General features: G+C 48.6%; 1 protein-coding gene across 5 annotated transcripts in view; it reads right to left on the reverse strand.

Moving 5' to 3' along the window:
- Positions 1–901: 901 nt before the first annotated feature.
- LOC141051202 (uncharacterized) overlaps positions 902–19,223 on the reverse strand; it is a 40,083-nt gene continuing 21,761 nt past the window's right edge. For all 5 annotated transcript variants that reach the window (XM_073548075.1, XM_073548073.1, XM_073548077.1 and 2 more), the window contains one exon: positions 902–2,799. In XM_073548075.1, coding sequence (XP_073404176.1) covers positions 1,967–2,799 — 833 coding nt within the window. In that variant the 3' untranslated portion in view covers positions 902–1,966. The remainder of the gene's footprint in view (positions 2,800–19,223) is intronic.

A 19,223-nucleotide genomic window follows, 5' to 3' on the forward strand; every position in this document is an offset into this window, starting at 1 on the left:
GAGGCTTATTCACCGTGCAATGACCGATGGCTGATGATGGAGTCAGGCTTGAGCTGCAGGTAGCCACTAGGTACCACTCTTAGGCAGAGAACTAAAACAGGCTCTGTCAGTATGGATTCTAGAACACTAACCAGGATTAACACTGGTGCAGGTTCAAGCACTGCCAATGAGGCTTCAGGTTCCAGCCTCTGGCCAAGCAAGCACCAGGAGATCAGGTTCACATTCAACTACACAGCATACTAGGACAAGGAACCAGGCAACATACATTTACACAAACACACACAATACAAAAGGAACTACAGGGGCTGCTCAGGTACCACCCTACTGGGGAGGGTGCCTTTTATACAAGATGCCTCCTAGCTATTGGCTGGGGATATTTTCAATCTGTGTGTTCTGCCCTTTGAGAACAAGGGAGCGCACTATTGTGAAGCCTGTGCAGTGTGCACAGAAAGCAGTACAGTAGGAGACATGCCAGGAGACGAAGAGGTCACCTCACAGCCGGGGCGGTATGTTGGCATCCCTGCATGGATTGGTGAAGGGGAACCATTCAGGGACATCAGTATTGATGTTACATATAATGCATGACTTTACTTTAGCAGTTTCTTGATGAATTTGTCAATAAAAAGAAAAAAATCACTGCTTCCATGTGTGTTTTCTCTGATTTTTAGGATAATGTGATTTTGAGTGTAACGTTCTGGACAGGAATATGGCTTCCTCCCCATGTTAGTTCTCTGATGTGTAACAAGACTCGATTTATTTGTAAAACATTTCCTACATTCTTTACATGAAAATGTTGTTTTCTCTCCTACGTGAGTTTTCTAATATGAGCTAAGAGTTGAGCTGTTATTAACTATTTGCAACAATTACAACCTAGAAAAAGAAGTATACACAGACATAGAGATCACCACATAAAAGCCTTTATTTGGAATGCATTAGAAACCAAAATATACAAAATTTAAAAACACATTTAAAAATCCAATAGGCCATTTATATGCAGATGAGGTGTGTCTATAGTTAGATTACCACCTATTCTCAGATGCCCACTACATTACAGTTCACAGAATTTCCAGCAAAGAAAATCTTATATACAAAAAATGTCTAGTTTATACTGACCTAGAATGACAAGCAAATGAATATGAACAATTTGAAATGCCAAGATACAAAAATATAAAAATATATATTCCTCAATTATAATAAAAAAAAACAAAAAACAAAAGTGATCTCTGCATGTCAGCACACTAGGACTTACACCAAGTACAGATAACCATGAGAATAAATGAAACAGGGAAAAATAAGTATAACAAAATCTGTGAATAAGGCAAAAATAGAATGAAGAAAGGAAAACTCCACGTGTTTCACTACACAAGCTGTGGTTTCCTCAGGAGTAAGAATGAGTAATGGTGCCAGAATATGTCCCTTATATACACATAAAGGTAACAGATTAAAAAGGTAAATCTTTTAATAACCAGGAGTAGGAGGCAGAGAGTAAATCAATGAGTGTGTAATGCGCATGGGTGAACATAAAATATAAAGTTGCACATGCGAAAGTAGGCGGTGATCCCGGATGGGGCGGGCAGGGAGCCGGCTCGGGGCGGTGCTTAACGACGCAGGGCGCAGCGTTGTTTTAACGCAAATGTGAAACCAGCCTTAACTGGATTTAATTTGCTTTTCAATAACAGATGTTTATTGGTAATTGCATACATTTCCTAATCATTACTTTATGCTATAAATTACTTTCCATTTCTTATGTAATGCATGGCTTTACTTTGACTTTTTGATGAATTGGTCAATAAATAGAAAATTGCTGCTTCCACATGTGATTTCTCTGATGTTAATAAAATATGATCTGTAACAAACATTCTGGACATTAAAATGGCTTCTTCCCTTAATGAATTCTATGATAGGCAACAAGACTTGCTTTATTTGTAAAATGTTTACTACATTCTAAGTGTGATTTTGTTTTTTTTTACCTTGTATGAGTTTTCTTATGTGACCTAAGAGTGGAGCTATCATTGAAACATTTCCCACATTCTGGACAAGAAAACGGCTTCTCCCCTGTGTGAATTCTCTGATGTCTATTCAGGTGTGATGTGCTGCTAAAAGATTTCCCACATACTGGACATAAAAATGGCTTCTCCTCTGTGTGAGTTCTCTGATGTTTAACCAAACGTATTTTCTGTTTAAAACATTTCCCACATTCTGAACATGAAAATGGTTTGTCCCCTGTGTGAACTCTCTGATGCTGAACCAGCTTTGAGTTGTTTATAAAACTTTTCCTACATTCTGGACATAAATATCGTTTCTCCCTTGTGTGAATTCTCTGATGATAAACAAGACTTGCTTTCTGAGAAAAACATTTCCCACATTCTGAACATGCAAATGGTTTCTCCCCTGTGTGAACTCTCTGATGCTCAACCAGCTTTGAGTTGCTTATATATCTTCTCCCACATTCTGGACATAAATATCGTTTCTCCCTTGTGTGAATTCTCTGATGTTTAACAAGATCTTCTTTCTGAGTAAAACATTTCCCACATTCTGAACATGAAAAAAAATTCTCCCCTGTGCAAGTTCTTTGATGTTGAACATCCGTCCTGTTATTTTTTCTATGCGTTACAGTTTGTGATGAATGAGAAGATAGGACTTGTTGACAAGGATCAGTTGAAAGATTTTTGGTGTGAAGACTTGGAGGTGGATCCAGGATAATGATCTGCTCTTCATCTGAATCTGGTGTGACATCATGATCTTCTGCTTTAAAATGGGAAAATGACAGATGTTTCTCTGACCTTCTGCTACAGCCATCTGGCAACAATAAAATTAATTTTGTTTTTATTCAGTAATGGAATAATATAATTTCTTACAATATTTGATATTTTAAAGCAATTATACAGAAGAATTTCTATACATATTTATGGATGAGCTAATATTTCAATTTTCAGTTCCTATTACGATCGCCAAATTTGCAGTATTCGTAGATAAATTCATCGAATATACCCCGAACGCCATTCAGGTGAATGGGAGGCAAAAATAAACACATGCACAACACCTTATAATGCTGTCCCAGACTTTCCTTCTGGAATTTTTTTGGGCTATTACTGAGGTCCATAGAAAAAGCCAGCAGGGCATATGGCCTACAAGTGTGTTGTGCACTGCTTCTATTGTGCTCCATGCACAAGTATAGTATTCTAATATTTTTTCAATAGCTAAATGTCACAAACCCTGCTGTATCCCACCTTGTCATTTGTTCCTGTGGTGATATGAAACTGTCTGCAGACCTAAGGCACATTAAAGAAGGAAGATTTTTTTTCTGTTGCTGAACGTGATACAGCCCAACATATCCCACATTGTCATGTTCTGGCGGTGATATGAACATGTCTGCAGACCTAACGCACATCATAAAAAATTTTCTAATTTTTTCTGTTGATAAACGTGATATAGCCCACTATATCCAACTTTTTCATTTAGTGGCATTGAAATTGTTCTGTGTGCAGAGCTGTTGCACATTAAAATGATTTTTTTTTTACTAATGTGATACAGCAGGCAAGATCCGAGTTTGAACTTGTTTTGAACCTATCTTCTAGATTATGTGCAAAACTTGTGGAGCAGCACATGTTCTTTCTGGCCCTCATCTACAAAGTGTATTGTTGTACAGCTACCAAAGAAAGGGACCGCCCTCATCAACCTACAGTATTCCCAACCTATAGCTGGGCAACACCTATTTAAGGCTTCTGCTCCAATATGGAGGTGCCTGAGCTATGTTGTTAGTTTGCCTTGCATGCTTGCAAGTTGTCAGGTTCCCCAGGTCTGTCTGCTTGTCTACCCTGTACCCATCTGCTCTTACCTGTTTGTGCCCATCTGCTTGTACCTGTCTGTGCTCTTCTGTCCATCAGCCAGTCCAGATCGCACCTGCCAGTGTTTTTCTGTCTCTCAGCCAGTCCCAGAGTCCCTACAGTGCCGGACTGCATTTTTCATTCCTCCTTTAGGCCTTAGCAGCTTACCTACTGTAGGGTGTCAGCTGCCCCATTCTGTAGGTCAGCCATGTCTGTAGCAGTAGGCCTCTGAGACCATCAGGCCTCCACTTCCTTGTACTCAGCTACCCATGTTAATATCCTCAAATTTTTCTGCCAATAGTCTAGAAAACTGATATTTGTGCCAAATGAGTGTGGCTCAGCATGAAAGCAGGTAGAGGAGTTGCATGTGGTATCAGGTCACCCAGCAAAGGGGCCCTACACCAATCCCTCACCCACCTCCTTTTACTGTGACATTCAATTGAAAGCTGTAAATCCTGTCCCAGACCCTGATACCTCATGACTGGTTGATTGCTGCAGTTATATGCAAAAATATGTACTGTGGGTGAATTGAGGCCACTTTCCTGTTGTCTGTCCATAATTTGATGTGTTTTGACAGCATTTGGGACCATTCTAAGGTGTTGTGCATGCGTTAGTTTTTGCTTCCAATTGAGGTGAATGGCTTTCGGTTCGAATTATGTTCGCTGAATTTGCAATATGCGCCGAACATTGCCGAAGATTGAAATATTCGCTCATATCCAAATCAAGAGCCCCAACTCTGGCAGTGGACAGCAACATTCGCGGTTCTGCAGTTGCCAATCTTGGGGTTTTTTTCAGACTGTCAAAAAAAAAAATCAGTACAACATGCATGAACTGGCATGTGTGCAATCAACATGCGTTAATCTGGGAATGTTCTGATTCTTCCTCCTTCCTCACTGTGGCAAGTGTCTCCGGTCTGGCCAAAGAACTTGTTTACCCCCTACAGTTGGGGTGACTGAGAGCCTGTCAGCTGATACGGAAATGGACATGCCTTCTGTTTTTGACTGATCTTACATACAAAGCACACCCCATTTTTCTCAATCCACCTTAACATCTCTGCCTGCACCTCTCTCACAGTCAAGCAGCTTGCTGTGTTCACCCTACTCACTCTTTCAGCACAGCAGCAAATCCTCGTTTGTGTAGTTGTGCTCACTTAGATTCTTTCACATGGCAAAGCAGTTTGAACTTCAATCTACTAATAATAACCTTTATTATTTTATCACAAACACATTCTGCATAGGTTTTACAAGTCAGCAGATCATATAAAGAGGTCAAACGTTACCAAGTTTAAAAAAAAACAATTAAAGCAAAAATAACGATGGCCCTGCTCTTCAGAGCTTACAATCTACAATGAGGTGGGGGGGTGACAATTTACATGTGCTTATTTTCAATGATTGTACAGTCATCTTGAGGAAATGGGGGTTTGATAAAGGCTGCATGAGCCGTTTGGGTACAGTCGAGTTTGATGGCGAATTATGTTCAGAGACAGAGAATAAGCTATGTGGGTCGCCCTCCCAGGGCCGTGGGGTACTCGGTACCAGGCCGGTGTAAGGGGGATGTGTCACAGCGGCGGTGACCCATCCGTGGCCCTGGGCGCCCAAGCAATCAGTGGAAGTTTGTAATGTAATAGTTTAAGTGGAATGGTTCGTGACGCCACCTGTGGTGTTCGGCAAGGGAGGTGTTAAGCCAACGCTGCAGACAGCTCCACTGGGACAGATGGTGTGGTGCAGCAGTGATGGTATAGCCCTCCACAGGCAGGGCTGATGTCCCAGGGCAGTGTAGTTGTAATGGTGGTGGAAAGGCACAGATAGTGTAAAGTATGGTACCTGTCATGATCTCAGTGCGGGTTTGACTCGCACACGTGGGGTTAATGTCTGGAACCAGTGCTGATGACTGGCATTTCTGGGGTTAAAGGTTGTGATCCCGGTGCAGGCTTACCTGCACACCTGGGGCTATGATTGTGGCCTCTCCCTGGTTCTGGGGGAGGCTTCTTATAGCCTCAGGACGCTCCCATCCCTGTCAGTTATACTTTCGCCCTTGGCATTGTGTGGTGACCCCTGAGTGTGTTAGTGCTGTGTTCTGGTTACTTGATTCTCTGTGTATGACTCCGTCTGTTCCCTGGATATCGCTTTGGATTCTGCCTGGTACCTCCTATGTCTGTTTGGTTTTGATCTCTGCTTGGCCCTGATTATCCGCTCTGTCTCCTCCCTGGTACTGTACTGATATTTTGTGTATGACCTTTTGCTTTGTCTGACCTCCCGTCTGTTTATCCCTCCTGTACCTCGCTGGTCTGTACTGTGCATGACTTCTGCTTTGCCATAATCTGAGTTCTCTGGCTTCTCTGACGCTAAGCCCCGCCCCCTTGCAGTCACATGACCATAGGTCCTGTGCAAACTTGCTCATTTTCAGTGTCCGCAGGTCCCGTGCCTCTTTACTTTCCAGCGCTGACTGGACCCTGACACTATTAGCTTGTAGCACGCTTTGTCACCTCTGCTGCCCTGCTCCCCAGGTAACTCTTAGCACTGCTTCTGTACTCAGGACACGTGCACTGGCTCTATGAGCAAGTGTAGTGCGGTGTCTCGGACAGTACCCAGATGTAGCGGTGCTGAGCGGGTTGGCGCAAGAATGAATGGAGGACACCGGGGCTTGTAGTTCCAAGGCTTTACTCACAGTCTGCAGTACACAAGGGTGCCTGCCTCTGAGCCGTGTCCTCCGGGTCAGAGACTCAGCCAACCTCCAGGTCAGATGGAAAGCTCCCCTCCAACACTCCAACATGTACCTTTCCTGAACGACTCCTCTATTGTGCCTTAAAGTGTGAAGATCTCCAGTACCGTGGTACCCTGGAGTTCCTCTTAACAGATGTTCCCAAGAACTCTACTTGTACGGCAGACAGCTGTAGCCTGCTTCGGGGACTCCCTTCTCCTGAGTCCCACTCTCTAATCAGTTGCTGTTGTACCCCAAGTCTTAGATGGGAGTAGTGCATTTACAGCCAACTACTCCACCGGTGTCTGCTGCAGAACCATAAGTGTCCATACAATCTCGGGGACCAGGCCCCGGCCTTGCGCTGAGAACCTATAGGCAGGGTTCCTCTTCCAACCCACGTCCTCTCTGTTCTCCTACTCCTTCGTTCCGTACTTGTCTTTCTCTCTCTTATGGAAACTTAGGTTGCAGTTCTACGTCTTTCTCCTTTTCCTTTCCCGTGCCAGCTGGCTCAGATCACTGAGGCAACTGCAGCACTCCTTCCTCCATACCTTCTTCCAGGGATCCCCACTCCTCCCAAGTGGCTTCCTTCTTTGCTGACCTCCCGACAGACTGACTCGTAATCCTACACTTTCCCACTCTTTTATGCATCTAAACTCCACCCACCTCCCAGCACATCCAGTGTTCCAAGCAGGGAACCACCAAATGTGCTCTGCTACTCTAAGAACTGAGCCGCAATGTGCTTGTGCAGAACTACCCTGTTGTGTGGGGTGCGAGTGTTGGAGTGTGGAAAGGAGTTCCCACCTTACCTGGATGGTGGGGCACTACACCTTGGGAGAAGGTGCAGTACCTCTGTGGCGACTGAGCCTCAGGGGTGCCACATATGTATATATAAAAAGGACTTTGATTAGGGAAAATGATAGGCTGCCCTAAACATGCGGTTTTATGGACCACCTATGCTCACTATTACTTTTCTGAGAACTAATTATTGTGAACAGCCTGCATCCTCAGATGACTCGTAGCCCAATCGTGTCATTGCCGCGACGATAGGGGCCAGCTGAGAGCTATTTGTTACAAAGATCACAGCGCTTGTTTCTGTATGACTCATGGCCTGTGATCTCTGTGATTATTGTATACGTGGCGCCCCTGCGGGTCCAGATGCCACAGAGGTACTGCACCTCAACCAGAGGTGTGGTATCCCACTAACAGGTAGGGTGGATGCACCTGACCAGCAGACCAACACTCAAACACCCACACACAGTAGTGTAGCAGAGCACCCTTCATGGCTCCCTGCTTGGAACACGAAGTGTGCTGGGAGGTGGGCGGAGCGTAGCAAGGCGGAAGAATCTAGGCTGACGTTGGACAGATCCCCTGAGAGGGAGGAAAGGAGAAGGACGTAGTCTGCGCAGCTCCTGGCTATATGCGGAGTGCCAGACGGTTTGGACTGAAACAGCAGATTCTCCGCAGGAAGAGTGGTTCTTCCAGGGACACGGTTGGAAAGTTATCCCGTGGGTCTCATTCCACGCTGACGGCCATCAGGTGGAGGAAGGAACCAGACTGGTTGCAAAGGGAACGGCCCCTAATCTAGATCGCATTCCTCTGGGTGCCACTAGCAAGCCGATAGCTTTGGTTGCTTTATGGACCATTGCCCCTACCACAGCTAGTCCGACTGGAAAGGTGGCTATATAGAATCACAGAAACGGGAACACATTTGTTGTCTGGACAGTATTCGCAGTCACTGGCCCAGAACAATAATTGTGAAGTGCTGAAGTGGAAGAAGGAGTTTAAGCAGTGTAGTGTTTGGAGACGGCCAGGAAAGTAACACATTGACTGTTAAAGCTAGAAAGGTGCATTTCATCCTATCTGGACCCCGTTCCTGGAATACACAGTACTGAAGTGGTCATCTGTGTGCGCAACAGACTCAGTAAAGCCTTCGAACTACATGCCCTCGTGTCCTCCATTTTATTCCTGCGCCATTCATCCACTCCACACCAAAACCCCACCAACAACCTCATCTACTCTGCCCTGGGACTATAGCCCTACCTGTGGAGGGCTACAACGTCATAGCTGCACCCAACATCCATACCAGGAAAGCAACCCTGCAGTGCTGTTCACTCTGACCAGAAACCACAGGTGGCGTCACGAATCACTACAATAACTTTATCTCCATCATTGTACCCCTTTCACATGACCGCCTGATGCCACGGACCGGGTCATAGCCACTGTGACATCTCCCATTGAAATCAACGGGCCCGGCGCCGAGTACCCCACTGCCTCCAGGGCGCGTCATTTTTGGTGTCATGAACAGGATGCCGAAACCCGGTATCACCGGGTCCTGTGTGCCGAAAATTTATTGCCTTTAAACCCATGGAAAATGTGCAAAAGAACCAAAATGATAGACTGTAAAATGGACTCTCAAAATGGCCGCCGGCGCGATGAAGAACAGCGTGACAATATGGGTGGCCCTAAGAAAAGAGTGCAAAATGTCTTGGGCCTCCCCTGCCTGAACTTCTATGCAACAGCAACATAGCCCACCCCCAGAGGGGTTCGTATACTGGCTTGGTATGGAGGAAAATGAAGGAGGCGCCGCCCCAAGAAGGAAGAGCAAAACTGTGAGGCAGGAAGGAAGTCTAAAGTGAAACCAGAACGCCAGGACGCCATGATGGAAGGAGGACGGAGACCTGGAGAGTGCGGGAAGAGGAGCTTGCGTTACCCGGCGCACTAGTTGAAACCTCCGGTCCTGTTTCTGTGATGGACCGCCAACAACTGGAGGACGAAATCACCATGCTGAACCGCAGTCTGCGGTTGAGGCAAGAGGCCCTGTGGACCTTGGATTGGCAGCGCACCCAGGAGGGACCTACAGAAACAGTACCTCCACCACCGGTACCCGCCGCCGCTGCACCAGTTCTTCCCCAGCCAGCACCTGTGATACCCGTGGCCGCTGCAATGCCATCAGCAGCACCCGCCACCACCTCCACGCTGATACTGCCGCCGGGCGCTGCCTGCCAGGAGGAGTTACCTGAGGGCCCGGGAGCCGACTGGGAAGCAGAGACCGTGTTCCTGCCCGGACCTGGCACAGCCAAGCAGGTCCCACCGAAGTCCCCAGCAGGCCCCGATCCAGCTGCCGCCCGCTGACCAGGCAGCTCCAACGATCACCGCTGCCACCGGCCGCCACCTTGTACCTGCACCTGAGCCGAAACATCACCGGGAAGCGCAAGGTATGGCCGCCACCCCTGCAACCGGGAAGGCCCGAGTTCCCATCTGCCCCAACGTCCGGGCAGATCGTGCTAGATCTGGCCTGGGACCAGGACACTAGCCCCTGGGGGGGAAACACCAGAACCGCTGGCAGTGGTGCCTCTGTCCGCTGTTGGCAGAGGCCGGGCCCATGAGGAGGATGAAGAAACAGAGGCTGGCAGTATTAGGCCCAGACCTGGAAAAGAAGCGGCAGACCCACGCAAGGCGGTACGGTCCCAAGGACTCGGCAGGGTGGGGTCGGATCCTCAATTTTAATCTAGAAAAGGGATTTGGTTTCATCCAGGATCCCCAGGGAATCTCTGACCTCTTTGTGAGCCGTAGGGACATAGAGTCCCACCTCCGGAGGTGACACCCCGCTCGTGACCTACACCGGGGGGGGGGATTATGTGACCTTCACCCGCCACAAGGGGCTACGCGGCTGGTATGCCCTGAATGTGCGCCGCAACTCGGAGGAGTTCATAGCGGCATATGAAGCAGGAAAGGCTTACATTCCTCTGGTGGAAACAGTTCCTACAGTGGTGTATGTACCCACTGTAACGGGGTCTACCAAGCTGGGGTACCTCTTTCAGTACCACCCCGTGTTTTCGGAGGTCCACTCTGCGTTGGCTTGAGTCTGAATGAATGACGCTGGCTGGAATTCCTTGGTTACATGGGCGCATTTAAAAGATCACTGCTTCTCCACGTATTTCCAGTCTGACAACACTTTACTCACAGGACACAGAATATATCACACAGATAAAGGGCTGGCCAATAGGAAAGCAGCAGGCCAGACATACATTACAAAAGCCGCAGGTGGCCGGAGCCTGCCGATGTTTACTGTGGGAATTACAAAGGTGGGGGGATGGTGGACAAAAGGAGAATATAGTGTCCCCTCTGCCCAGGGGAGCAGCCTGTGGGCTGATGCATTAGGGACATGCATCTCACATAGAACCTATTATACATACATATAACTGCACAACATATTCTGGGTGCTAAGTGGTTCTGTAACACGGCTCTCCTTTTCAGCAACGCGATCAGCATACACAGTCTGATCCTCAACGGATCGGTTTGGGAGATGACCGAAATTTATGGGGTTGGTACAAGTTCCGTTTGTCAACTTAGTCCATTGGCGTTACCGTTTTGTTTGCCGGATCTGTGGTGGATGGTGAAATCCAGAGGTTGTAGGGCTAAACTCCACCGCAGCAATCTGGCGTTGTCTCCGGAGACCCGATTAAGCCAGACTAGGGGATTATGGACCATTAGGAGGGAAAACTGTCGTCCATACAAATATGGTTGCAGCTTCTTGAGTGCCCATACTAGCGCCAGGCACTCCTTCTCGATGGCCGCATAGCTTACTTCATGGGGCAGTAGTTTCCGACTCAGGTAAGCTACCAGGTGTTCTTGGCCGTCCGGCCCGACTTGGCTCAGTACTGCCCCCAATCCAAACAAAGAAGCGTCTGTGTGAACAAGGAAACGTTTAGTTGGATCGGGTGCGGCCAATACAGGGGTATTGGTGAGGGCGTCCTTTAGTTGGCAGAAGGCTTCCTCACACTCTGAGGTCAAGGTTACCTGGCGGGGTTGGTTCTTACGGGTCAGATCAGTGAGGGGCTTGGCTACGCTGCTGTAATTAGGAACGAATTTCCTGTAATACCCCGCTGTCCCTAGAAACGCCATGACCTGGGTTTTAGTGCGTGGGATGGGCCATTTGGCTATGGCCTCAATCTTGGCTGGTTCTGGTCGCTGTTTCCCACTTCCCACCCAATGCCCTAAATACTGAACCTCCGCTTTGCCCACGTGACACTTGTTTGGGTTTAGGGTGATTCCGGCCTGGTGGATCCTGTCCAATACTGTCTCTAGGTGATTTAGATGCTCTTCCCATGTCGCACTGTAGATGGCGATGTCATCCAGGTAGGCACAAGCATAGTCCTGGAGACCATCCAGAAGTCGGTCAGCCAGCCTTTGGAAGGTCGCAGGGGCATTCTTCATCCCGAATGGCAAAAGCTCGAAACTGGAATAAGCCGAACGGGGTGACAAATGTCGACTTAGGAATAGCGTCAGGACTAAGGGGAATCTGCCAGTAGCCTTTGCATAGATCGATAGTGGTCAAATACTATGCCCCCGCCAGCCGGTCTAACAACTCATCCACACGCGGCATGGGGTATGCATCCGTCACTGTTTTCTCATTGAGCTTACGATAGTCTACACAAAACCGTGTAGTCCCTTCCTTCTTGGGCACTAACACTACGGGGGATGCCCAGGTACTGACTCTTCAATGACCGCTAAACGCAGCATCTCTTGTATCTCTTGTCGCATCCCCTCTCGTACAGACTCAGGGATGCGGAAGGGGTTTTGCCGCAGGGGGGTCTGATCCTGAGTCTCAACCTTGTGTTGTGCCAGGTGAGTGTACCCTGGTCTCCCCGAAAACATCCTCTGTCGCTGCCTCAACAACCCCTCCACCTGCTGTCTCTCCCGGGGGCCTAGGTCTTCACCCAAGTGTACCTGGTCCCATGTTTTAGACCGAGTCCTTTCCCCTAAGACATCCAGCAAGGGAAGTCCGGCTAAATCCTCTGCTTCAGGTGCACAGATGGCCACTACCTATTCAGGGCGCTCCCGGTAGGGCTTCAGCATATTCACGTGGAACATGCTGATAACCCTGGGGTCGTCACAATCGGCGACATTATAGGTTGTGTCAGCTATTTTCCCCACTACCTGGTAGGGCCCCTGCCATGCAGCTTGAAACTTATTCTGCTTAGTGGGCTCTAACACCAGGACCTTATGTCCTATTTCCAAAGTGTGCTCTCTGGCCCTCCGATCGTACCATATGCGCTGGCGCCGCTGGGTCGCCTGCATGTTCTCACGTACAGCCTGAGTCAGCTCCTGTAGGCGGTCCCGGAATTCCAGCACATAGGGTACAATAGGTACCCCTTCTATGAGGCCCTCCCCTTCCCAGTGTTCCAGCACTAAGTCTAGGGGTCCCCTTACCAGTCTCCTGTATACCAGCTCGAACGGGGAGAACTCCGTGGATTCTTGGGGCACCTCCCGATAGGCAAACAGAAGGTGTGGCAAGAATTTCTCCCAGTCCCTGTATGTCCTGGTAAAAGTCCCAATGAGCTGTTTTAATGTCCCGTTAAAGCGTTCACACAACCCATTGGTTTGCGGGTGGTACGGGGCGCTTCTAATGGACTTTACGCAGCACAGCTTCCACAGTTGGTTGGTCACCTCTGCTGTAAACTGGGTACCCTGGTCTGAGATAATCTCCCGGGGAAATCCCATTAGAACACCTGGAGCAGGGCGGCCACCACTGTCTCTGCCAGTATGTTAGGTAACGTAACCACCTCTGGATACCATGTGGCATAATCTACCACTGTCAATATATACTTTTTCCCTGACGGACTGGGTTTGGCTATCGGCCCTATCAGATCGACCGCTACTCGGCTAAATGATTCCTCCACAATGGGGAGGGGGGCATAATTTGGCATTGCATCGATCCCCCCCTCTTGCCAAGGCACTGGCAACTGTCACAGGGCTGGCAGTACTGACAAACATCATAGGTTACACCCGGCCAAAAGAAGTTTTGTGTCAGACGATGCCTGTGCGACTGATGCTGAAGTGCCCGGCTAAGGGTATATCATGAGAGATTCACAGTAGCTCCTGCCTATACTTCTTGGGAACTACCAGCTGTCGTTTTAGAGTGGGGCTCGTCCCTGTGTGGTGCTGCTCTGTGATCCGGTAGAGGAGTCCCTGCTTCCATACAAACCGTTCCCTGTTGTGAGTTCATTTTTCCCTTCACCATTGAGGTCTGATGAACTCCCTCCTCTAGTGAAGGAAGGTAGTGAGACTGATTACCAAACACCTGGGCAGCTAGATGATGACTGGGTGGCTGGAATTGAGGACTGGCTATAAGGCTGCCGACACCCTTCTTCCTGGCTGGTGATTTTCCTGCTGGATTCTTGGAGACCAGTCTGATTCCTGCGTCAGTTTTGTTTTTGTTTTGCCTTGTTTTTTGGGAGTTCTGCCATCCCCGGCCGGGGGTGAGCTGAATTCCATTTTTGTCTCTGATCTGTTGTTCTTTTGCTCTGTCTTCAGAATATACCTGAGTGCTGATATAGTCTTTTGAAGCCTAGCGACTTCAGGGCCTGTTTTTCCTATCAGTCGGTTGGCTCATTTTGATAGGGTTTTTGCGGATGGCAGACAGCAGCTTTCCTATCCTGTCCTATGTAGTTAGCTTGGGGCCCTGAGGAAGGTGCCAGGAAGGACGCCGAAACACGTAGGAGGAAATAAAGGAGTACACTGCTACAACATCTTGCATCCCAGGTGATTTGTGAATCTCGGCAGCGCGGACTGCAACACACCCTGCTTCCCACAACTTTCTGAAGGTTTTTCCACGTTCGAGTGGTTGGTGGAGGTCCTGCAGCAGCTGATTCTGTGATATGCTCTCAAGCCAGTTGTGGGTTACACAACTGGAATAGGTGAGTGGAACTGTATTATACCGCTCATACTTCAAGTGTCACTAGTGATAGGGCACTATTGCGCCTCTTGTTCCCCCCACCATTTTTCTATTGCTCCAGAAGTTTTGGGGTTTTGCTAATTTTTATCGGAAATTTATAGCTAATTTTTCTGGTATTGCCAAGCCATTGACGGATTTGACTAGGAAGGGTGCTGATGTGCTGAATTGGTCTCCGGAGGCTGTTTCTTCCTTTCTGGAGCTGAAGCGAAGATTCTCTTCTGCTCCGGTTTTGCAGCAACCTGATGTCTCACTCCCGTTTCAGGTGGAGGTGGACGCTTCTGAGATTGGTGCAGGAGCGGTGTTGTCCCAAAAAGATCCTGTGACATCTAAAATGAATCCTTGTGCTTTTTTTTCCCGAAAGTTCTCCCCATCCGAACGTAACTATGATGTGGGGAATCGGGAACTATTGGCCATGAAATGGGCATTTGAGGAGTGGAGACATTGGTTGGAGGGAGCCAAACAACAATTCGTGGTCCTTACTGACCACAAGAATTTGATTTACCTGGAGTCGGCCAAGCGCTTGAATCCTAGACAGGCTAGGTGGGCCTTGTTTTTCACACGTTTTGATTTTGTGGTCTCTTTTCTTCCGGGCACTAAGAATGTCAAGGCAGACGCCCTCTCTAGGAGTTTCCTTGCTGATTCTCCTGTTGTAACTAAGCCTGCTACCATCTTAGGTGAGGGGGTAATTCTTTCTGCCATCTCGCCCGATTTGAGACGTGCTCTGGAAGAGTTTCAGGAGGACAAACCTGAGCGTTGTCCCAGTGGAATGTTGTATGTTCCTGACCAGTGGAGGAAGAGAGTGATGTCTGAAGTTCATTGCTCTGCATTGGCTGGTCATCCAGGTTTTTTTGGTACTAGAGATCTGGTGAGTCGGTCTTTTTGGTGTCCCGCCTTGTCTCGTGAGGTCAGGAATTTTGTGCAGTCCTGTGGGACTTGCTCCCGGTCTAAACCTTGTTCTCGCTCTAGTGGCTTGTTGATGCCTTTGCCGGTGCCCAAGAGGCCATGGACCCATATTTCAATGGATTTTATCTCTGATATGCCTGTCTCAGAGAAGGACTGTCATTTGGGTGATTTGTGATAGATTCTCTAAGATGGTCCATCTTGTACCACTCCCTAAGTTGCCATCTTCCTCAGAGTTGGTGCCCTTGTTTTTGCAACAGGTGGTTCGCTTGCACGGGATTCCTGAGAACATTGTATCTGACAGAGGAGTTCAGTTTGTGTCAAGATTTTGGAGGACTTTCTGTTCCAAGCTGGGAATTCAGTTGTCCTTCTCCTCTGCGTTTCACCCTCAGACCAATGGGCAGACGGAGAGAACAAACCTGACTTTGGAGTCGTATTTGAGATGTTTTATTTCGGCCGATCAGGATGATTGGGTTTCATTTTTGCCCTTGGCCGAATTTGCTTTAAATAATAGAGCTAGTTCTGCCACTTTGATGTCACCTTTTTTTGTAACTTTGGCTTTCACCCTCGATTTTCTTCAGGGCAGGTGGAGCCTTCTGCCTGCCCAGGTGTTGACACTGTGGTGGAGAGAATGCACCAGATCTGGGACCAAGTAGTGGATAAGTTGTCTCTCTCCCAGGAAAAGGCCCAGCGGTTTTCCAACCGGCGTAGGACCGTTGGTCCCCAGTTTAAGGTGGGTGATATGGTTTGGTTGTCATCAAAAAATATCGCTATGAAGGTGGCTTCTCCTAAGTTTAAGCCTAGATTTATTGGACATTACAAGATTTTGGAGATTATTAATCCGGTCTCTTTTCGGTTGGCTCTTCCTGTCACATTTAAAATTCATAATGTGTTTCATAAGTCCTTGTTGAAGAGGTTTGTTGAACCAGTAGTTCCTGTGGTGGCACCTCCTGACCCTATATTGGTTGAAGGTAACATGGAATATGAGGTAGAGAAGATACTGGATTCCCGTCTGGCTAGACGGAGACTCCAGTATTTGGTTAAGTGGAAGGGTTATGGTCAGGAGGATAATTCCTGGGTCTCTGCCTCTGATATTCATGCCGAAAGATTGGTGCGTGCCTTTCATCGGGCTCACTCGGATCTCCCTGGTGGCATGGATGAGGGTTCGGTGACCCCTCCTCAAGGGGGAGGTACTGTTGTGAGTTCATTTTTCCCTTCACCATTGAGGTCTGATGAACTCCCTCCTCTAGTGAAGGAAGGTAATGAGACTGATTACCAAACACCTGGGCAGCTAGATGATGACTGGGTGGCTGGAATTGAGGACTGGATATAAGGCTGCCGATGCCCTTCTTCCTGGCTGGTGATTTTCCTGCTGGATTCTTGGAAACCAGTCTGATTCCTGCGTCTCAAAGCTAAGTTTTTCTGCTCTGCTTTGTACTCTTCTGTTTTGTTTTTGTTTTGCCTTGTTTTTTGGGAGTTCTGCCATCCCCGGCCCGGGGTGAGCGGAATTCCATTTTTGTCTCTGATCTGTTGTTCTTTTGCTCTGTCTTCAGAATATACCTGAGTGCTGATATAGTCTTTTGAAGCCTAGCGACTTCAGGGCCTGTTTTTCCTATCAGTCGGTTGGCTCATTTTGATAGGGTTTTTGCGGATGGCAGACAGCAGCTTTCCTATCCTGTCCTATGTAGTTAGCTTGGGCCCCATCATTTTCTCAACCTATCTTTCTATCTGTGTTAGTGTTTTCATCTTGCTTCACCGTCATTATATGTTGGGGGCTGCCTATTGCTTTGGGGTCTGCTCTGGGGCAGTTTAGTTTTTCCCCTGTCTTTAGGCTATGTAGTTCTCCGGCTGTGATCGAGGGGTCTAGGGCACCGTAGGAACCCCCCACGGCTACTGCTAGTTGTTGTGGATAGGTTCAGGGGTCTGCAACCCGATAGCTGCCAACCTCTCTAGTTTTTCTGGACTTAGCTGGCATTTTGTTTTTTCCTCCTTCGGTGACTCTTCATAACAGTTCCCCTTCCAGTACTCCTCTCCCTCCTGTGCCTTCCCATGTTATCCCTTTAATGAAGGATCCTCAAGTAACTCCCTCTTAAATTCATCTGGGGTGGCCCAAGAAATGTGTCTGGCAATGGGAATACGTATAGGGCTGGAATGTCTTACCTGGGCCTCCTCTGAGTGTGATTCCGCCTCCACAGCTCGAGCTTGTCTCCCGGTGGTCACAAGATATGTCTCAGCCAGAGGAGCCACCGAGAATGCAGACAACATGGGCCCCAAGTCATTTCCCAGCAAGACTTCTGCAGGCAAATCCTCCATCAAGCCGACCTCAACAAGACCATCCCCGACTCCCCAGTTCAGGTGAATCCTGGCAGTGGGCAGTCGATGTATGGCTCCCCCTGCTACATGGACTGCCACTGTCTGGTCCGTCTTCTCTTGGTTCCAGATGAGATGAGGCTTCACGAGGGTCAAAGTTGCTCCGGAATCTCTTAGTCCCTGCATACGTTTCCCATTAACCCACACGACCTGTCGATGCTGTTGTTGATTATCTGCCCGGGCTGCCTGCACAGGGTCTACTTCATGCAGCACTTCCTCCATCTCTTCCACCCCTTGGTTAGTTGTAGCCCCCAATGCCGGGTCAGTTTCACCTTGGTAGCAGTGTACAGCAGCCCGGCTGAAGGTAGCTGTTCCCGCCTTTGGCCACCGGGTATGCTGAGTCCGGTTAGGACATTGTCTTTGCAGGTGGCCCAGCTGACGGCAGGTGTGGCATCGCGCCCCAGGGGGACTGTGGTAGGCCGGGTTCCTAGCTGGTCCCCCTACAATCTTCGGTGGTTTGGGGCCCTCCAGGTCCATGGGCGGGCCCCTAGTGACCATCTTTGATCCGGACAACTGCGGCCTCCTGGCATCATGATGTTCATCGGCCAGACGAGCGGCTTCCTCAAGAGTCGTTGGCCGCCTGTCCCGAAGCCATTCCTGTGTCTCGGGGGTTAGTCCATTAAAGAATCGTTCTAACAAGAAGAGCTGGAGGACGTCCTCCTTAGTAGTTGCCGCTTGGCTCCCTTGTACCCACTGTAGCAGTGACCGCTGTAATTTACAGGCCCATTCAGCGTGGGTATCGATTACGCGTTTTATAAGTCCACAGAACTTTTGGCAGTATGCCTCTGGTGTCAGCGCATACCGGGCCAAGATCACTTCTTTGATCCGCTCATAGTCCATACAGTCCTCATCAGGTACAGTGCGATAGGCGTCCGCTGCCCGGCCTGTCAGCTTGCTGGCCAGAATCTGAACCCGTTCCTCTGGCTTCACTTGATGAAGGGCACACTGCCGCTCAAAGTCCTGCAGAAAGCCATCAATGTCTTCCTCTGCCTCCCCCAACTGTCGGAAGGCATTATACTGGATCTTTTTGTGGCTTACTGTTGAAGGTACCTGGTCAAGGCCAGAGCTCCCCCTGCTTGCTAACTCTCCTCTCTCCGCTCTGCCATCTCCATCTTGGCCAGCTCCACTTTGGTCCGCTCTGCCATCTCCATCTTGGCTAGCTCTATCCTGGTCTGCTCAGCTATCTTTTCCTTCAGATCAGTACGCACATCAGCCATCACCTCTCGTATGATCTCTACCGCAGGGTTTGGGCCATAGAACTCCAATCTGTTCTTTACCTCCCTCTGGAATTCGGTCTCCTCCACGTTCACATTGGGGGGCGCTGCACTGTCGTGTTCCATGATGGCTGCTATCAAATCCGCTTTTGTTTTGTTGCTGGCGATCAACCCTCGGGCTTCCACCAGATCTTTTAATGTAGTCCTCTTTAACTTCTGGTAGTTTTTTCCATTCATTCCTTTCCTCCTGTAGAAGGGGTATCATATCCCGCTGCTGCCACCAGTGTAACGGGGACTACCAAGCTGGAGTACCTCTTTCAGTTCCACCCCGTGTTTTCGGAGGTCCGCTCTGCGCTGGCTGGAGTCTGAATGAATGACGCTGGCTGGAATTCCTTGGTTACATGGGCGCATATAAAAGATCACTGCTTCTCCACGTATTTCCAGTCTGACAACACTTTACTCACAGGACACAGA

This window comes from Dendrobates tinctorius, unplaced genomic scaffold, assembly GCF_039654945.1.
Source record: "Dendrobates tinctorius isolate UK_male_01 unplaced genomic scaffold, ASM3965494v1 ptg000155l, whole genome shotgun sequence".
NCBI classification, from domain to species: domain Eukaryota; kingdom Metazoa; phylum Chordata; class Amphibia; order Anura; family Dendrobatidae; genus Dendrobates; species Dendrobates tinctorius.